General features: G+C 34.8%; 1 protein-coding gene across 1 annotated transcript in view; it reads right to left on the bottom strand.

Annotated features, from left to right (window-relative positions):
* Positions 1-1117: 1117 nt before the first annotated feature.
* Positions 1118-19295, bottom strand: part of LOC115456284 (carboxy-terminal domain RNA polymerase II polypeptide A small phosphatase 1) — a 41969-nt gene continuing 23791 nt past the window's right edge. The window contains exons 3-5 of the mRNA XM_030185289.2: positions 12462-12643; positions 6673-6826; positions 1118-5289 (exon numbers count right to left, since the gene is read on the bottom strand). Coding sequence (XP_030041149.1) covers positions 5134-5289; positions 6673-6826; positions 12462-12643 — 492 coding nt within the window. The 3' untranslated portion in view covers positions 1118-5133. The remainder of the gene's footprint in view (positions 5290-6672; positions 6827-12461; positions 12644-19295) is intronic.

The following is a 19295-nucleotide window of genomic DNA, read 5'->3' as shown; positions in this document are numbered from 1 at the left end:
CAATTTCTTAGAATAAGCTTTGAATTGAAATTTACGGAATTATCTTTACATTAACCATATTGCACTGTACTGTAGGTAGAGTTAAAATACTATTATGACATCGAATACGTTAGTGCAGCAAAAATGAAAATTTCTTATAAATCAAAATTTATATTTTATTTTCTAGCGATTTAGAATAGCTTATCAACAAATAAATGCAACTAAATTTGAATTTAACAGGATTGCATTTAAACACAATTTTCATTGCACTAACGAAACGTTGGATACAATAGAATGGATCAAACCGAATGCAATACAAAAATTCGAGAGTATTAACTTTTTAACCTAGAGGCAAGATTTTTCATAACCAATTCGCCACGTCAATACATAAGATATGTGGTACAGCATAAGCACAACCTTACATTAAGAAAATATTTAAATAAAACTGACTTAAGGTGGTAGCTCAAGGTCCATTTTCATACATTTTGTTTCGGCTTTAATCTGGGTAACTAAACAAGTATTGGCAAGTAAAGAATTTAAATTCACGTCTAGTTAGTGATTAGTTCTCACTCAATTTAATATGACGAAATTTTAAAGGCAGAAATATCCATGATTATTAATTATTTTTACATTTTTCTTTCAACTGCGAGAACTAATCACTAACTAGACGTGAATTTAAATTCTTTACTTGCCAATACTTGTTTAGTTACCCAGATTAAAGCCGAAACAAAATGTATGAAAATGGACCTTGAGGTATCGCCTTAACTTTTCTGTTTGTTCGCGTGTGTCCAGCTGTGTTTTGTACTTTGTTTACCATAGCTGGGAAGGAAATTAGTCGGGCGAAGTCTTAGATGGAAATACTTTAGAAAAATGTAAGTCTCTTTGAAATTTGCCGTCTTTTGTCTACGTATTTTATTCTCATTATAGAGGTGTCTATTGATTTGTTATAGTCAAACTATTTTAGTAATCTATTACGTTTCAGTAATCGCGAGATTAGTAAAACTCAGCCTAAATCAAAGGCATAGTTCCATAAAACCTAGCCTTCGATAACAGAGAGCCAAAAATAATTTTAAATTCTGAAAAAATCTAGTTAGCACTCAGCACGGTAGCACATTTGAAATAAAGAAATGAATGCAGCTGGATTCCATAAAACAATATTTACTGAGTCATTTAGTTTTAATAGAAATATAATTACAGGAAGATTAAGTCTAAAAATACCACTACAGAGCAATTTTTTACGTCACGTAACAATGAAATCAGCAGTTTCAACGTAATAGGTTTAAGATAATTTTGAGTGGATCAAATTTACGTCTTTACCGAGTTCCATCAACCTCTATCTAACAAGCACCGAGACAACAAAACGGACAGAACAAACATTAGCGAGACTAAAAGGTAGCGTAACACAAAGGAACTTTATTAATGTCAGACAAAGACAAGATAGTTTTTTATCGATAGATTTCCTCGATGTATCGATACATTTTCCCGATCTATCGATTTTGAATATATCGATAAAATTAAGTAGTCAAAAAACATATTTTACATCACCACTATTGCACATAGCTCGATAAATTACACACGGAATGCGTTCCCCTGCATTACAGTGCCTTTTTAGCCACACAAAACATCAACAAAAGGATTAAGCTCGTAAATGTTTAATTAAAAAACATATTTATTGCGTTAAAAATCACTAATTCCACCTCATAAGTATACCTTATACACCAATGTTAAGTTACATTACAAAAAAAACTTGAAATTAATAATACAACAACGAATCAAAAAGGTCTAAAAGCCAATTACATTTGTCCTAAGGCTACAGCCATCCGGCCATAATGGCACAATACTTAGAACTCTTTTGTGTTGGTAGAAATCAAATGTGGATAAGTAATATACGAAAGAAATATGATATAAAAAGATAGAATATTTTAAACAAAATCCATTGAATAAAATATTGTGTGTGCTTGTAGAGTACATCAATTTCTAGTTTTGATATTGCTATCTTGATAAATATCGTATATTGTATTATCTTATAGAAATATTTTTGTTTAACAGAGACTTATCGCATATCGATTTGAACCAACACAACACGATCATGGCCACACCAGCAAGCTCGAATGTTAGGCATAAAAAATTCTTCCGCCAATAAGACATTAATAGCAAAATATCATTCAAATTTTATTGCATGCATTAATTTATAAATAAAAATTAACAATATAATCTAAATAACTTTGCTGGACGATAGTAGATATATTAAAAGTAGACAAATCAAGGTCACAGGGAGACTTAGTATGCCTAAATTTAAATATTGTTTAAAAAAACACATTGTTCAAACAACATAATGCTTATTCTCTATAGAAATCAACGCATATATTACTATAACATCCTAAACTCTATGTTAATGCTTATAAATAAATGCCGTCTACAGTGGTCTATGGGTGATAATGCAATAAACACATTTGGAGTCCACTCAAGTATAGAAGGGTTCGTTCGTACCCGCCGACATCATATCCAAAACATTTCAAGTTGTATGACGAGCTTAAAAGTATCATTTTAGTATATTTAAAGCAAATCAATAACAAAATATTTCATAAGAATTTGGAAGGAGTTGTATATTTTTGTATTCTCGCATAGGCCCGTACGTTTTATCGACTTTATCGATACTTGCGTGACCTATATGACATAACAGAAATTTCAAAACAATCTGTTTAACGAGTATTTAAACTGAACATTATGTCTGCAAGTACGAACGAACTTATAATAGTCTTTAAAATAGGATTTCAATATGAAACGTATTGGGTAAATTCGTCAAATAATAGAATCTCGGTGTCCGCTCGCGGTTTATGATTCAAGTGCTTCTCATCTAACAACAACGATACATCTAAATTTAATTTATATCTATTAAAATATATGTAAATTATGTACATACGTGGAGTAGTCACTAAATAACAGACACGTATGTTACCAAAAATTAAAAACAGATTTTCGTTTTCATCTAAAATAAATCATCCATTTTTCATTTTTATTATTTTTTAAGTTAATAAAACATCTTATTTACACGCCCACCAACAAAATAGATTGATATCGTTTAAAAATCACTAAAAAAACAATTTGTAGAAACAATAAAACCTTTTTGCTATGCAATTAAAATAAATAATTGTCAATGTTAAGTCAATTTAAACGAGAAAATCTTGCCGATTAGCTTGTTAAAATTCAATATTTTTTTGTTCATTTTAGTTTTGTCGATTTTCTGAGCCAAAATGTGCGTTACCAGTACTTTAAACTCACCCCGACAGTCAATATTTCGAGCTGCTTAATCAACTAATACTGTAAGCACCATTTCATAATATTACCTAATTTAATCGTTTCCTAAATAAATTTGTTACAGGTATAATATTCTTTTTCAAATTTCCGCTTTCGTTAAAATACGACTACACTTAAGGCGAAGGTTAATTTTTGCGAAAACATTTATCGACATCGATAAAAAAGGCAATGCTTTAGTCGAAAATTAATTTCAATTCCCTTAAATGCAATAATCTCGCTACGGAGCGTTAAATGTCCAATAGATTTTAGTGATTTCTTAAGATATATTTTATTAAAAAAAATGTTGACCGTTCGATTCATCCGCCATAACGCGTAGTCGATAGTAATGCTCGATATCGAGTTAATTAACAAATATTTTAAAATATCGTCTCATAAAAATATTTTTCTCATATCATTTCATAGCGATATAATTCGTGTAAAATGGCATCAAATACTACAAAGCTAATTTAATACTGAGATGATGATTTTTATTACATTTATGTTCGACTATTAAATATTTGCTCGCACAAAGAAAAAGGCTGTCGAAATGAAACTGTTAAGACATAAGTTTTTTCTATATACGATTCCAATAAATTGTATTACATCCGCGGAGTAAACGTGCAGTTTAAGACAACAGCATTCTTCCCCATTGGGCAGGTTTAAATAATAATACATGGACATCGAGTCGCTCTGACACCACTTTCACCCGTGTTGTATTTCTTAAAAACGTATCATTATTAATTAATTTATTTATAATTAAAACAACTCATATGACACTGATGCGATTGACTTATTATTGTCACCAATGATTACTTAAAGGAAATAATTATAGTATACGATAAAAAAAAATTAAGGTATGTACACAATAAAGTTATTTTTATGATACATTATGTACGTACGTGGATAATACTATACATCGTCTAGTGTGCACAAACCTTAACACACGCTGAGGTCGCAAGGGTTTGAAATTAGTTTGACTTTGTTTCATAGAAATATAATTAATTTTATAAAAACGAGTCAATAGTAAATTTGTTTAAAAAAAGTGTACTTAAAAATAATGTTATGTGATTTGAAAAAAAGTTATAAAAATACGTATAAGTTATATTATATTAATAAAATTATCGTCGTTACACAAACCTATCGTCTAGAACGCATAAGAATCTAAATTCAAACCATTGCCACTGGCGTACGAACGCGACACTATCCACCAAGTGTAAGCTTTATCGATCCTTAATGTAATTCATATATGTAAAATATATATGTACACCGCTATAGATATCGTTTCTTAACCATGATTCCATCGACGTCGTCTAACATCCTTATATAAAAATATTTACACACAACACCTAGTGCATCACATCACATCTACTGTTACCAGTCGAATTTTAGAATTCGTGATTATGCGAGTCTATAACATTCGTAAGTTCGAGAAATGAGGGCGTTTATCGAGTCGATGTTTCAACGTTCGGTGCAGCACTCGCGTCGGCCAGCGCGACGACTCACGCTTTCACATCGATCAAAGCGGAGTGCCGGCTTATCGATATACGACACGACACTAGCGAACGTTATTTATGTTATCGACTACCTAACTTATCGTATTTGATCCCGAGCACGATATAAACGTCGATAGGAGGTACAAACAAATCACGTTAGTGGAACACATTACAAGCTCAACGGCGGAGGCGATTAAATAATATATCAAATAATAAAAAAAACATCACAAATCCATCATGCGGTATCGCTTAAACTATACCTAACGTGTACAATAGGTACATTGGGTACTATAGGTACAAATAATGTCCTCACTACCCAGAAGGCAAAATTGGCACTTAAGACGAAGTCCACGTTAAGGGGGGGCTATGTGGGGGGCGAGCCCTGCGTCGGGTTGTACGGGTGGTTGGAGTTTCGCAACACTGTGTACACACTGTCCACCTTGCTCAGTTTCTCGAAAAACGGTATCAAGTCCAACAGTTCTGAATCTGTCATGTCGTCGAACCATGACGCGACAGGTACCTGCAAATAACAAACGTACATTATTTTTATTAATAACTAGCGACCCGCCCCGGCTTCGCACGGGTGCAATGCTGATACTAAATACACTACAGAAAAACTGTGAACGTTGTATATAAAAACATAGCGGCCCGCTCTGGCTTCGCACGGGTATAACATAACAAAATAACAGTATTTCTCCACTATTTAATGGATGTTATTCTCATCAAAGTATATTTATTAATTTTTCGATAATAATACCTAACACAATTTTTTCAAACTATATTTTTCTCACACCATATTTTAACTTGTATCAACATTTTAGATTTTCATACACAGAATCCTGTTTAATATATTTCAAATTTCAATGATATGTAACACATTTTAATTATTAATGCAAACATATGGTACTAAGTGGCTTGGCAATAAAGCGGATAATTTCTCATTGGTCATTATCATTGAATAGACACTTGAAACACAGTACATTGCCACTTCGTAGGTAAGCTTCATTGTCTCCTTATCTATATACCGAGTTAGTTTACAATAGGACTTTATTTATTCAATACATAAGTTCGCATCTAGGTATCAACGATAGTTGTTTGATTTGTAGTAAAATAATATAATTGTACAAAGCTTTCTCGAACAGAATGGTAATCATAATAAGAGTTTCTACATATTTTCCTAGATGCCATAACGAAGTGTGTTGAAATGAATACAATACCAAAACTTTGCACTTTGAGAAATAACTTACTTCAATTAATAAATACCTAAATTTTGGTTATCCTTCAGGCCACAAATTGTGACACCCTAAAAATTAATTATCAGAAAATAACTAAGATTAGTTTACATTCTGACACTAAGCTTCATGACTATCCTTGGTTAAGAGTTAGACACCCGTATTCATAAACGTTATTTATCTCCGTGTTTTTCAGTGCTGACGGCAGCTTTCGCAGTGCATAGACACAAGGCCGTTGTGATTGGCTAATATTGAGATACAACTTGAATCTAGTTGGCAATCAGATAAACAAAGCTGAACAAACAGCAAGCTGCCAGGTAAACAAAGCTGATCATCGTGGCCATCTAGTTTATTGGTCTCTGGTCGCCATGACAGTCGAATAAAATCCATTTATTAGTTAAAAATAAGTTAAATAGGTAATGTATACTTATTACTAACATATGAAATGAAACGTTTTTTTTATTCACGGATGCAGTATAAATAGTACATCGTCCAAAAACACAGGAAGGCATTTTATTTATAAAAATACAAAAAGTTAGTAAGCCGACTAGCCGCGACAGTGGTTGAAGGTTGACTAAGTCAATGCCGGGCAATTACCTTGCTTTCGTCTTGCCAGTATTGAGCTCGGACAACGTATCTATATAATAAAAACATCTTAGGTTTACACTCACAGCATTGTCCGGATGGAATATGTAGGAGGCGGGCGAGTTGTCGACGATGACGACGCGCCGCAGGTCGCGGCCGAGGCTGTTCAGGTCCTTCACGTAGTTGCCGCGGTGGAACACGCAGCTGTCGCGGAACAACCGCGCGCGGAACACACCCCATCTGTAACACGTCGCAATTGTCACAATAACGTATTTATTCTATGTTTTATTTTGTATATTATTCTATATGTAGAAATGGTGCGAAACAGAATGCTTCCTGTGAAAACTGCATTAAAATTTGTTAAGAAATTTTTCAGTCAATTATATTTCAAATAAGGAAATGTGCAGGAGAAGGCACGCAGTGGTGATATCGCTCCCTCTCATTCTTTCGCACGCATCGTCATTCCCGATGACGTCATGTGCGCGTATTGCGCTTCTTTTCTCGTCTCTTGAAAAGTACCACTTCTACCGATATTCAAAGGCTTATAACATGTAAATTTTTTACCAGATTTTAATCAAACTTTTTGTGTTACATTTTATATGGAGTATAAACATTTGATAAATGCAAAGAAATAAAAGTGACTATTGTAAAATCATAAAATGTAATTTTAATTTAACACGCCCTAATTCTAACTCTTAGAAAATTCGTTGCAGCAGCAATATCGCATATTCAATCAGAAATACACTCACGCACACGCCATATTCGCCTTAAACTACAAAATAATTAAAAAGAAACATAGAACTGGGATTTTTTGTTAAAATATTCGTTATTCATCCGATAATTTTTTGGCACAATTTTAGCAAAGATAAAAACGGGTATGTGGTTTTTATTTATGAGCATTTACCGCATTATTAAAATAACCCTGTAAGTATAAGACTGGCCAAACATGCTTACCCCTTGGAAGGAAAAAAAAAGACGTAATGCGTCATATCGCTTACGAGTAATAATGAGACGATTTCTTTTTCAGAAAATTATGATTACTAAAGCTGATAACAATTCGAAGGAGGATCAACGTGTTTGTAAATTTCGTATGACGTCATTTTCGTATAAAGTCTTATTAATTTATTTGTAGCAAACTTCTTTGGATCCTATCACTAATTGACTTCAGGGAATTTTTTTTTCGATACTAAGTTTCATACATATTTAAAATCAGATTTTTTTGTTTTTTTTTTTTAATTTAAAAAAAAATAAGTCAATTAACCTTTCAACTATCAATATACTAACGGATATAGATTGCTCAATTTACAAAATTACCTACTTAATCATTAAGCAAATTCTCATAATAAAGATTTTTTTACACTCAAATAAAAACAATAAAGGTTATAAATCCGAACATTAGTAAGGTATCAGAATGTTTCACCATATTTGGGTTCGCCTCAATTTACATAACATAACAGTTAGCATATCGCGAATTAACATAATAAAACATTTTAACATTGTGTTATGAGAATGGTTTTTTAAATGTTTTGCCATCAACAATATTATTAATCAATTAGTTTTTTTTTTTCAAACATGGCATTACTAAACAGAAGACAGCTGAACCATGGCCATCTGGTTTCGAAATATTAATCCTATTAATTGTACACAAGAAAATGTAAAGATATTTCATTATAGAATTTTATAACATTGACACAGAACTGAGATATCATTACCTCACGATCGCGTCGATTTTTAATCTATCGTGAATTGCGATCAAGACGTCAAGAATTGGCAAGCATAGCTCGCTATCAGCTTACTTTTAAAAACCTTCTAGTACAGTAAAGGCCATAGAATGCCTTACATGAAACGATAATCTTGATCGCACTAAAATGTTTTCATCGTAACATAATTTTTGTATTCCGTACATCGCACCCTGAGAACTGAAGTGACCTGAATCAATATTTATATATTTTCTGGTTTTGTTAAAAAAAGGAACTTCCAAAGCATGCTCTATAACCCCCATCACAAAAAAAAGACAAAATTAAAGAATACAAACAGAGATTCTCACTTTCGACGACCGCCCAATTCACTGCCTTCTATATTGTTTTCAAGGCTTTTTTATTCGTTGCCGACAAATCGTCTTTTTTGAGTTAGGTCACCTTAGTTCTAAAATTGCGACATATCTGATATTCCATACATATGAGCCCAATACGGCGATAGGCTCGCCCCCAATCACATCATGGACCGGACCACACATGGCAAAAAGTGGGTGCCCTGGTTGCACCTCTGCCTACCCCATCGGGAATTAAAGGCGTATATGTTCATGTTAATCATGTGTGCAGGATCCTATTAAAGTTAGGAATACGGGCACAATATTTATTTACATGATGACGTCATCCTACTGAATTAAATAATGGGTATAGTACCCTTTTGTACGTCTATTGGCTATTGGAAATCGTGATCAATGATCTATAGACTGCGAATAGGAAGTAATGTAACGCAACTGTGCCAACAGAATGAATACCAATCTCAAACTGAGTCCGGAACTTAATAAAATTGCTGATATTGCAATAGTTGTATCCATATCAATGTAGACCGCTTATATACTTCTCTGTATATGTATAAATAAAAAAATATTGTACATACAGCTATGGACTCACTGACTTAATAAAACAATTTATTTTATAAATGAATTGATAGCAGCACAAATATATTATGTAGTATACGTAAATATATTCTACGAACCGCCTAGACCGCGATAAGGTGACAATGCTACGCATAATATTTGCCAACAATCAGTTGACGTAATGAGGGTACTTGTTTTTTCCCTGAGATGACGCGCCTGTGACGTCGGCGTCATTTTCCTGATGCCTCTAAGTGAAACACAGCCCGGATATAATGATCATATATGACCGCATCCCTATGTTTTTTTTTTGTACAATGACTTTCCCATCATCGATCTCTAAGTCAAGACCGCTAAAGGCAACCTAATAGATGTTTCAGTTTTAGCTCTAAGTTGACCAACACAAATGTACAAACAAATTTACCCATAAATAGACGAGACAAAAATTACAAATATCTCAGTAAATTTGGGTCTTTAAGGTTCTCTGTTCTTATCAGAATGCAACCATTGACATACAAAGTCTTAAAACAATAATCTTCGGATTTTATCGCAGTTTTTCATATTTCAATTTTCTCCCGACGTTTTGAAATCTTTGCAGCCTTCGTAGTCTTGGGGGGACAATTAAAATATAAAAACCGAGATAAAATCCGAAAAATAGTTTAATTTTAATGTCTAATATAAGAAATCATTATAAAAAATCTTCCTCAATTGCTTGCCATAACGTCTCATACAAACGAACGAACACATTGATACCGTAACTCCCAATGCGCCTGGGGCCTTATTCTCTATCCCGTACGTTATTTTAACAGTGCGTAACATAACGCATCACGTTTAGGACTATAGAAATTGGCTTGCAGAATACCATTCCACGCACATTTCACGAAGATAACATGACACGGCCGCGTTACGCGTTTACACTATCATACAGAACAAGGGCCCTTAGTCCATTGAAAAGTTACATTTGGGGTTGCGTTTTTTAGAGGACGCAATTTTATTTTTTAGAAGTGTAGGGGGGGTCAGTGTAAAGCTAAAACCAAGTTTGTGGGGTCGCCACCCTTGTCCCACGGCCGCCATCTTGAAAATAGGGGTTGAAATGGTTTTACTATGTATCTCTTAAACTATTTATCTGAACAAAAAAATGTATAAACATTTTTTGTAGCAAATTAAATTCTCTACAACTTTGGTCTAGTAACTTTTGTCGTCGAACTATAAATAAAAAAATTATAAGCAAAAATGTTAAGAAATTCAATGTTAAGCAATGTCCATTGCAACGTCATCAGAACGTGTGTTTATAAGGTTCATAATACTTTTTTTGTACTCTCATTAATACCCAAATACCTAACGGACCATTAGGGAACAAAAGAACATCTGCCTGCTATTATTATTTCTAACCTCTCTTATTGTAAGAATAGCTGATAATATTGTGTTGAAGTTATCGTAAGTTATTTATTAGCATTTGACTTTTAAAAGTCTTTTAAAAGTCAAAATGCTAATAAAAAAAGTAGTTTTCACTAAAGTTAAAATCGTGTCTAAAATCATTCGAAATCGTCTTCACAATTAAAGACAGAATAAAATACATCCGCACGTACAGAAATATGTAGCACAACTAAAAGATATAAGTTGAACGACAACTTCAACACAATATTATCAGCTATTCTTACAATAAGAGAGGTTAGAAATAATAATAATAATAGCAGGCAGATGTTCTTTTGTTCCCTAATGATCCCTTGGGTATTTGGGTATTAATGAGAGTACAAAAAAAAGTATTATGAACCTTATAAATACACGTTCTGATGACGTTGCAATGGACATTGCTTAACATTGAATTTCTTAACATTTTCGCTTATAACTTTTTTATTTATATTTCTACGACAAAAGTTACTAGATCAAAGTTGTAGAGAATTTAATTTGCTACAAAAAATGTTTATACATTTTTTTGTCATATAAATAGTTTAAGAGATACATCGTAAAAACATTTCAACCCCTATTTTCAAGATGGCGGCCGTGGGACAAGGGTGGCGACCCCACAAACTTGGTTTTAGCTTTAGACTGACCCCCCCTACACTTCAAAAAAATAAAATTGCGTCCTCTAAAATACGCAAGGTAGGGCCTAAAAAATGTAACATTTCAATGGACTACCTGGTTTCATTGCACATTTCGTCACATGACGGCCATCAACGCTCGCCCCATAGCGTCGACAACTGACGCACTGTCCACCGACCCAATTGCGTCAATTAATTGAATTGACACCGTGATTAACATAACAGTGCGGCGCCGCTGGCCGGATTAAAGTGGTGCCTGTTGCTAAGGAGACGGGTTCCTTCTTACTAGCTTATCGGTGGCGAAGGGTGAAATTTTCTGAAAGGGAGCCCTACGCAAAATATATATGCAGTCTGGAAATCGTAATGATAATTAGACTTGGTACATGAGGTTACTGACATACATGGGATGTGGACTCTACAATTACTGTCCCGATTGTCGTTTCTGCGCATGGGTTGATACCAACGAGCTTCGACCAACATCTTCGGAAGCTCTCAATTGGATCGGAGGACAGTTCTAGAAGGCAGTATTGCTGGACACGGCGCGCATTGTGAGGAGATTCCTCACTTTGAATCCCTAACCGCCGGTGGCTTGGGTCTTGAGCTTCGCTATCGGAGGGTCATAATTTATTTTTATTATTTTATATGCATGTTATTTTAAGAATATATATGTAAAAAACAAACACCTTTAAAATAAAGAGAATTGACACATTAGAGTAGATAAATTACGAAAGGAAAGCCAACAGGAATCGGGTTATACGGACCCTTCGCTACTGTAGTTTATGCTGAGTATACCAATACCGCAGTAAGATTTCGGATCTATAAGGCAAATAGTTGGTGACGGAATGTTTTTCTCCCATGTAAATCAAATGTTATACAACTTATTAGGTATTTGTAATTCACTTGTCATATTACGCGTTTTATACGTAATTCGCGGCATTTCGCTTATCGATTCGTTCGGTTAAGGGCAAATTTAAAACGCAATTACTAGGAACAAAGTAGTACATAATAATTGCCTAATGTAATATTTGCATTTGGATTTGTAACCAAGTTGCAGCTGTCAGCCAGTCATTCCTTACCCTAATGCAACTTCTTGTCATGTTATATATTAGTAGTTCTTAATCTTCAACACCAATACCTATCACCAAACACACCCCTATTTTCAACAATCAACTCTTTAAAGTAGCTGACAAACCTCCAACCATCTCACTCACACGCACATCTTCCCTCTCACCTGTCCAACAGATCCGCGACGGGGTCCGCGTACTTCGCCAGCGAGGCTGTGAACAGCACGCACTCGTACAGCTCGCCGCACCGCCGCAGGAACTCGTCGACGTGCGGCCGCTTCAGAACGTACACCTGGTGCACGGCGCCATCGATCTCAACCGGCACCACGAAATCCGCGTTGTTGATTGGCTGGAAAGAGAAAAGAAGATTTTATTATTATAGTCAATCACAGACATAGTTATAATACAAATTCGTGCTCCTAAAGTTATTACCCATTGGTAATAAGTCGGATACTCGAAATTGTTGAGCCTAAACAGTGCTAACAAACAAGACTGCCGAAACACCTACCCGTATTCTGAGTAATCAAGGGCACAGTAGAGGTCTTACTATAATTAATGAACTGTCAAGTGCAAGAACATGATTATTTTGTTTATTTACCAAATAACAAACGTAAATATGGGGGGCTAAGGCCTAAGCCCTCTCCGTAGTAGAGGAGATCCGTGGTAATTTTTAGTAAACATCAAGATCGATGATTAAATCAGATCTATATAAAAATCGACAAAGACCTTGTATTAGTAACCGTATGAATGAAACATTCATAAATACGTTTACAAATGAATATCATCAAAATACAATTTATAATAAATTTTAACAATATATAAACAGAAAAACTATACAAACAAATGATTGCAATAAATATAAAAGATAACGTGACTTTGGAAATTGTTTTAAAACATTTTTATCGTCCGTACCTGACATTACACAATGGATGTTAATTGCACTGCGATTAACATAAAAATAATGGGCGTTTCAGGACAAATTGTCATTTATTTATAAATTGCAAATTGATTGTTATTTGCTGATGCAACCTTCGAACCATGGCTAATACCGAGATGAAAGGAACAGAGCATTGAAGATCAAAGCTGTTGGTAATTTCTTTTGTAGGGATGATAAAGAAATGTAGATTATGAAACGTTTCGATTTGTTTCCTTTTCAACATTCACTATCAGATAAAGTCAGATTCGTAGATACTGCAACTAAGATAAACTTTGACTCGCGAAAACTTAATAAAAAATTATAATGCACCTAGATGGCACGTTATAAATAGTTTATTGTTTATTTTACATTTACCGTGCTATCGTGCGTTATCGATGCTAGAAATAGAATCGCTTATAACAATTACAACTTGTCTAGGTAGAGTTTGAGGCCGCGACGACGATACTTTGGAAAAGGCCATTCATGCTTGTATCTTTCTATTTAAAATTATATTTATATTATTTTCTTCTCTAATTGATGTACTTAAGGATCTGGAATAGTATAATGGAAGGCAGGACACAAGACCTAACTCACAGATCTGGAATAGTGTAATGATAGGCGGGATACGTGGAACCCTAAATCATTCTCTCAGTTCACTTTAAAACTGGTATATTAGGAGTGGACTTTAGTTAAACAATGATCGTAAGAAGCAGTGCTACAAAAAGAATATCAACCATTCATATCAAAATTATATTTCATGAACAAACATCTTCGAATGCTTCAAAAAATGTTCAAAAAGCAAACCCGCAAAAAATACCGACGGAAACGACTCATTTTCATTACAAATAGACTTTGTTTTTTACGAAAAACACTTTTTGTAGCACACAGTTACGTCGCTTCTAAAACTTACAAAGGAACACGATTTTTATTATCATAGTTATTGGAACGTCCTTCGCAAGTTTCCGACAAAACAACGATCTAGCCAAGGGCAAAATAAAAATGATAGAACTGGAACAATCGTAACCGAATATTGGCCACGAAGGCCTTTATCAAAATAGATAAAATACTTGGAAACCGCAAAACAAAATATGGCCATCAGTGATTGTAATTTTCATTATAAAACGTTTAATTAACACTTTCTAGGAAAGTGTGGTAATAACTAAAACGATAATTAAGCTATAAGTCATTAGCGGTCTTCATTCCGCCCCACCTTAATAATTTCCCCCATAAAATATGATGAGTCTAGTACAGCTCACATAATGAAATAAATAAATATACCTAGAGGAGATTCACAATCTATATTGTAGGCGTATAAGTGGGACCATTCCCACACTAAGGTCCAATAATAGCGTCATGCCTCTTAAGAACTACTTGGGACCTTTAATACCAGAGCTGTATTACATACTGCGCACTACTGACAAGATTTTCAGGCCTTAGTCTACCACGCTGACGTAGCGCAGGTTGGCAAAGTTCACGTACTTTTGAAATTCTTACAGAGAACTTCTCATGTATGCAGGTTGCCTCACGATATTTTTCTTCAACGTTAAAGAAAGCGATTATTTACAAGTAATAAACCCATAATATTTGTGAGAAAATTCAGATATGCGTGCCTTTAAGTTTTGAACCTGCAGGCTATCGTCTCCGTAGTCCGTTCCACTTCCAACTAAACTATCGTCTGTCACCACATGACCACAGTCATCACAGTCAGTTCAATCTTACAAAACCCAGACCCGAAACCATTAATAGCAGATCACACTAACATTAATTATTTTGGTGGAAGTCGACCTTCAAAACACTTGATAACAGACTTCATCATTCACTACATTACTGACTGCGGAAGCCGATTCTGATATCATTATCAAGTTTTGATTAACCAATAATAGAAAATGTATGTAAATTACCATTGTAAGTACCTTTATGGAATGTTTAATAAGTAAATAATCTTTCAATAGGTCACAATCAATAAAACCAATATTCATTATTAGCAAATTGTGTAACTCGAGCGTCTGTTTAAACAAATTGTTAGTTAATTATCACACCTACACTGTCCTTGGCTACTTAACATAATAATTGTATCTCACGTTTTTCATAGTAAATATTGTTAGTAGCCTTACAAAACTACGATGATTTGATGACCTGATAATCTATTTTTACAAATATATTTCACTTACAAAAGCGCATCTTTTAGCTCATATGTACACGACTTAAGACCGTCAGCAGCCATTGTAACACTGCTTGAGGTTTTTCAGTAAATTAGGTTCTATCAGATAATTATTTTACAATTCTTCAAAATAAATAATTGTATTCATTAATACGAGGATAATGTCATCGCTCATCAAATAGGGCCCGATTACTGGGGTCATCTCAATTAAGGTCTGTAACCTTAAGTCATTATGTAGATACATGCACATTAGACCCCAAATGATATACTTGTGACATCTTGATGTATAACAAAAATATTAAATTCAACTTAATAACATTACTATTCCGTAAATCCTAGTTTTATAAACACGACAAACTCGATAAACTACGGATAGCTTGCGACAAGCGTATGGCACAACTCCATCGCGCTAATGGAAAACAAATATTTGTTCCGCGTCTAGATCTTGAGGAATCTTGTTGTTTTTTTTAACTACGACATCCGACACACCAAGGACACTAGACTTGAACAAAATCTAGACAATTGTATGATGTCAAGTAGAGATTGGAAAAGCTCGAATTATCGGGCAATCTCGGATTACCCAACCGCCGGGTTAACCCATCGGATTGCCCATCTATGACAGGTCTTCGGGACAAACTTTCCGATTCATAATAATATATGTAAAAACTAATCACGTCTCACGCGAACGGTCACCATAACAGATATGAAAACAACGCAGCGACACTTTCACCCAGCCCAACAATGGCACACACAATGGACACCCATCCGTCCGCGTTTGACGGCCACCGCGCGGGGAATTTCAATTCCACGCACCGTTCTCATTGAACGTGCGGATTATTAACTATATAATAATATTGTATTTGTTTGTCCTCTATGCGTTCTAAGACATTCTTTTTTTTAACATGGCATACGTTTTTGAGCCTGACAAGGATCGGCTTATACAAACATACCAGACTTTCGGGTGATCGCTTTAGGCGCTCGCAACCCTTTGAAATGAATTGACCATGCTAAGGGCAACCCACTAACGGGATACGAATCTCTGCTAAGGACGGCCACTGGGAGAGGCATCTTCTTGTTATGAACCTTTGAAGTTATTCTGCGTACATCCGCGAAGGTTCCTAGCAAAAATGTTTGTCTTCTATACGCCACTATTTGCGTCATTCAGATTTTGAAGAAACTAGAGAAGTTGTTCTGCATATGATATGAAATTATTTCTGTAATGAACAAAGTGGCGCGCACCAACTAGTCTATACAAGTATGAATAAAATCAATGCCATTGATAAACCATTCGCTTTGTCTACATCGTACACGGTCGCACCGATTTAAATTACAAATATCTTAGATAACATCTCGCGGTGGCACTCACGAAATGAATTCACGACACCGCACGCGGCCATGTGCTAAAATGTGCGTTTGTTTATCAACATTTCCCGTTGTACTGCTCTCATAAAAACTATGGAGAATTAATAATCAGCATTTGGGGGCGTTGTCCTTAGAATACCGATAATTCTAATATTATTATGAAAGGTTCTAAAAATGTTTATATACTGAATGAAGTTTGCCAGAATGATAGATGAAATTCTGAAATAAAATATGGACTATTTTGCTGGAAAGATCAAATTGGGACTTGTACAAAAAAGAACTTTCATATGGACGGCACCGCGAGCGAAGTCATTCATTTAATATTATTTATTATACCCCCAATCAAGGATGTAGAAGCACAAAAAATACGTGCGACTTTATGATAACTATAATTATTTAATTTATCAGAAGAAAGTCGATTACAAATCAACCTCGGGACAATTCGCCGTCGTCCTACGCATCCATTCTTGGATTACTCTTATCAGGGTATTTCCAAAAATACATTCACTCTCCAAATCTGTCGTATCATCACGCGACCTTCCTTTAGTCCGAGTCCATGTTAGACATTCTGGAATTTGGTCCACGCTCCATCACATCCGTAAGGGCCCTGACCAGCGCCATTTGAGCTTTTCGAACATGGATTTCCTTCACTTTGATCCTTTTACGGACGCCCATAATAGTCCGTGGTTCGAACTGCTCTCAAGGAGACGCCTTAAACGACGCGCGCCATAAATTTTGTTAACTATCTCTATAACATAGGCGAATACCCGGAAAATAAAGGGAAAAGGTTTAAAATAGATTTTTGTATTATCATTGAACATTTGTTCCAAATCAATCTTAGAACCAAACATATCACAGAAACTAAATCAAAACCCTACCCATACTATCAAACAAATCCTGATGACATTTACCTCAATTGAAACCATATAATCGATAAAATACCTGAATGTAAGCCCACGTGTCTACCAAGCGTGCGAATCAAACAACAACGAGGCAAAACAGAAAACACATTTATTATGAGTTAATCGACAATCGGCGTTTCTTAAATATTACAGACAAAAATAAAACAACACAATGCGAAATGGGGTCACCGGGCGCAATCACGGTCGCGTCGACGTAGCTGCGTGACAAAACGGTTTTCCCGCATTACTCATCACTCGGGGGGTAGTTTTGAAACGCATTTGCACCAACCCTCGATGCGGTCGGTGCTTGACAGTTCGACCTGACAAATTCTAAGAAATGTTTGTTAGTACGTGGGGAACTCCGTAATATTGATCGCTTTTTGTTCTCTCATAATGTTTGTATTATAAAATTATCATAATAATTATGTATGAGAAAAGCAAATGAAATTGTTGTTGGGTTCAGTATTTGTATATTTCGGGATCATTTTGGTTCTGTATCGGGAATAAAAATGGTATTAGCAGCGATCATGAAGTTGAGTTTCTTACTAATACTGAAATATGCAGTCTATGTTATGAAGAAAGGAGATTGTTGAAAATCTCGCCAAGAATCCGTTAAATTTGTAATAGAAAACGCAATATCCTTGGAAACCCATGTACCAATAAACGTCTATAATTTACCCACCAAGACCTTACATTACTTTAACAATAATAATAATAATAATATCAGCCCTGTATTATATACTTGCCCACTGCTGAGCACGGGCCTCCTCTACTACTGAGAGGGATTAGGCCTTAGTCCACCACGCTGGCCTAGTGCGGATTGGTAGACTTCACACACCTTCGAAATTCCTATAGAGACTTCTCAGATGTGCAGGTTTCCTCACGATGTTTTCCTTCACCGTTAAAGCGAACGATAAATTCACAAAGAATACACACATGATTTTAGAAAAGTCAGAGGTGTGTGCCCTTGGGATTTGAACCTGCGGACATTCGTCTTCGCAGTCCGTTCCACACCCAACTAGGCTACAAGTAATACTTACATAATCCAATAATGTCCCCAATGTAATATTACTCATGGTTTAGAAAAAAACAAAGCACATTATAAACACGAGTCCATATCGAATTAATTAATGATTTGCATAAGACCTTCTTAATACGCAATAAGATGTAGACGTTGTTTTTGTAACCGCTCGAATACACAAGGCGGCTTACATTCTTTGTTAAGGTTGACATATTTATGAAAATAATGAAATATACAGTCCATTTTCGGCAATAACATTTGCATTATATTACGTAATTAACTGTATCCGCCGCTTTTTTGACGGTGCCAAAACTTTCAGTAAGGCATTATCGCTCTTATGGCCTTTGAAACGAAAGTCAAGATCAAAACATTTTATATCGACAAGCCAACTCACGAACAAGTGGAACACTTAACAAACTAGAGAAACCACAAAATGTGATGCAATCCCCACATTAGGTATTGGAGTTGGCTTTTAAAAAGGGAGACTAACTTTTTTATTAAATTTATTGATTTATAATGTAAAACATAAATTGTACAGAAAATAATAGAAATAATAAATTTATTTTTAACATTGCTGGAGGTTAAGACTTCATACTCTTATTTTTCGACATAAATATTGCAGTTGATAACCAATTTCTG

The sequence above is a fragment of the Manduca sexta genome, chromosome 23 (genome assembly GCF_014839805.1).
Source record: "Manduca sexta isolate Smith_Timp_Sample1 chromosome 23, JHU_Msex_v1.0, whole genome shotgun sequence".
Classification (NCBI taxonomy): domain Eukaryota; kingdom Metazoa; phylum Arthropoda; class Insecta; order Lepidoptera; family Sphingidae; genus Manduca; species Manduca sexta.
The sequence above is the reverse complement of the archived record's forward strand: the minus strand, read 5'-3'. Positions and strand labels throughout refer to the sequence as shown.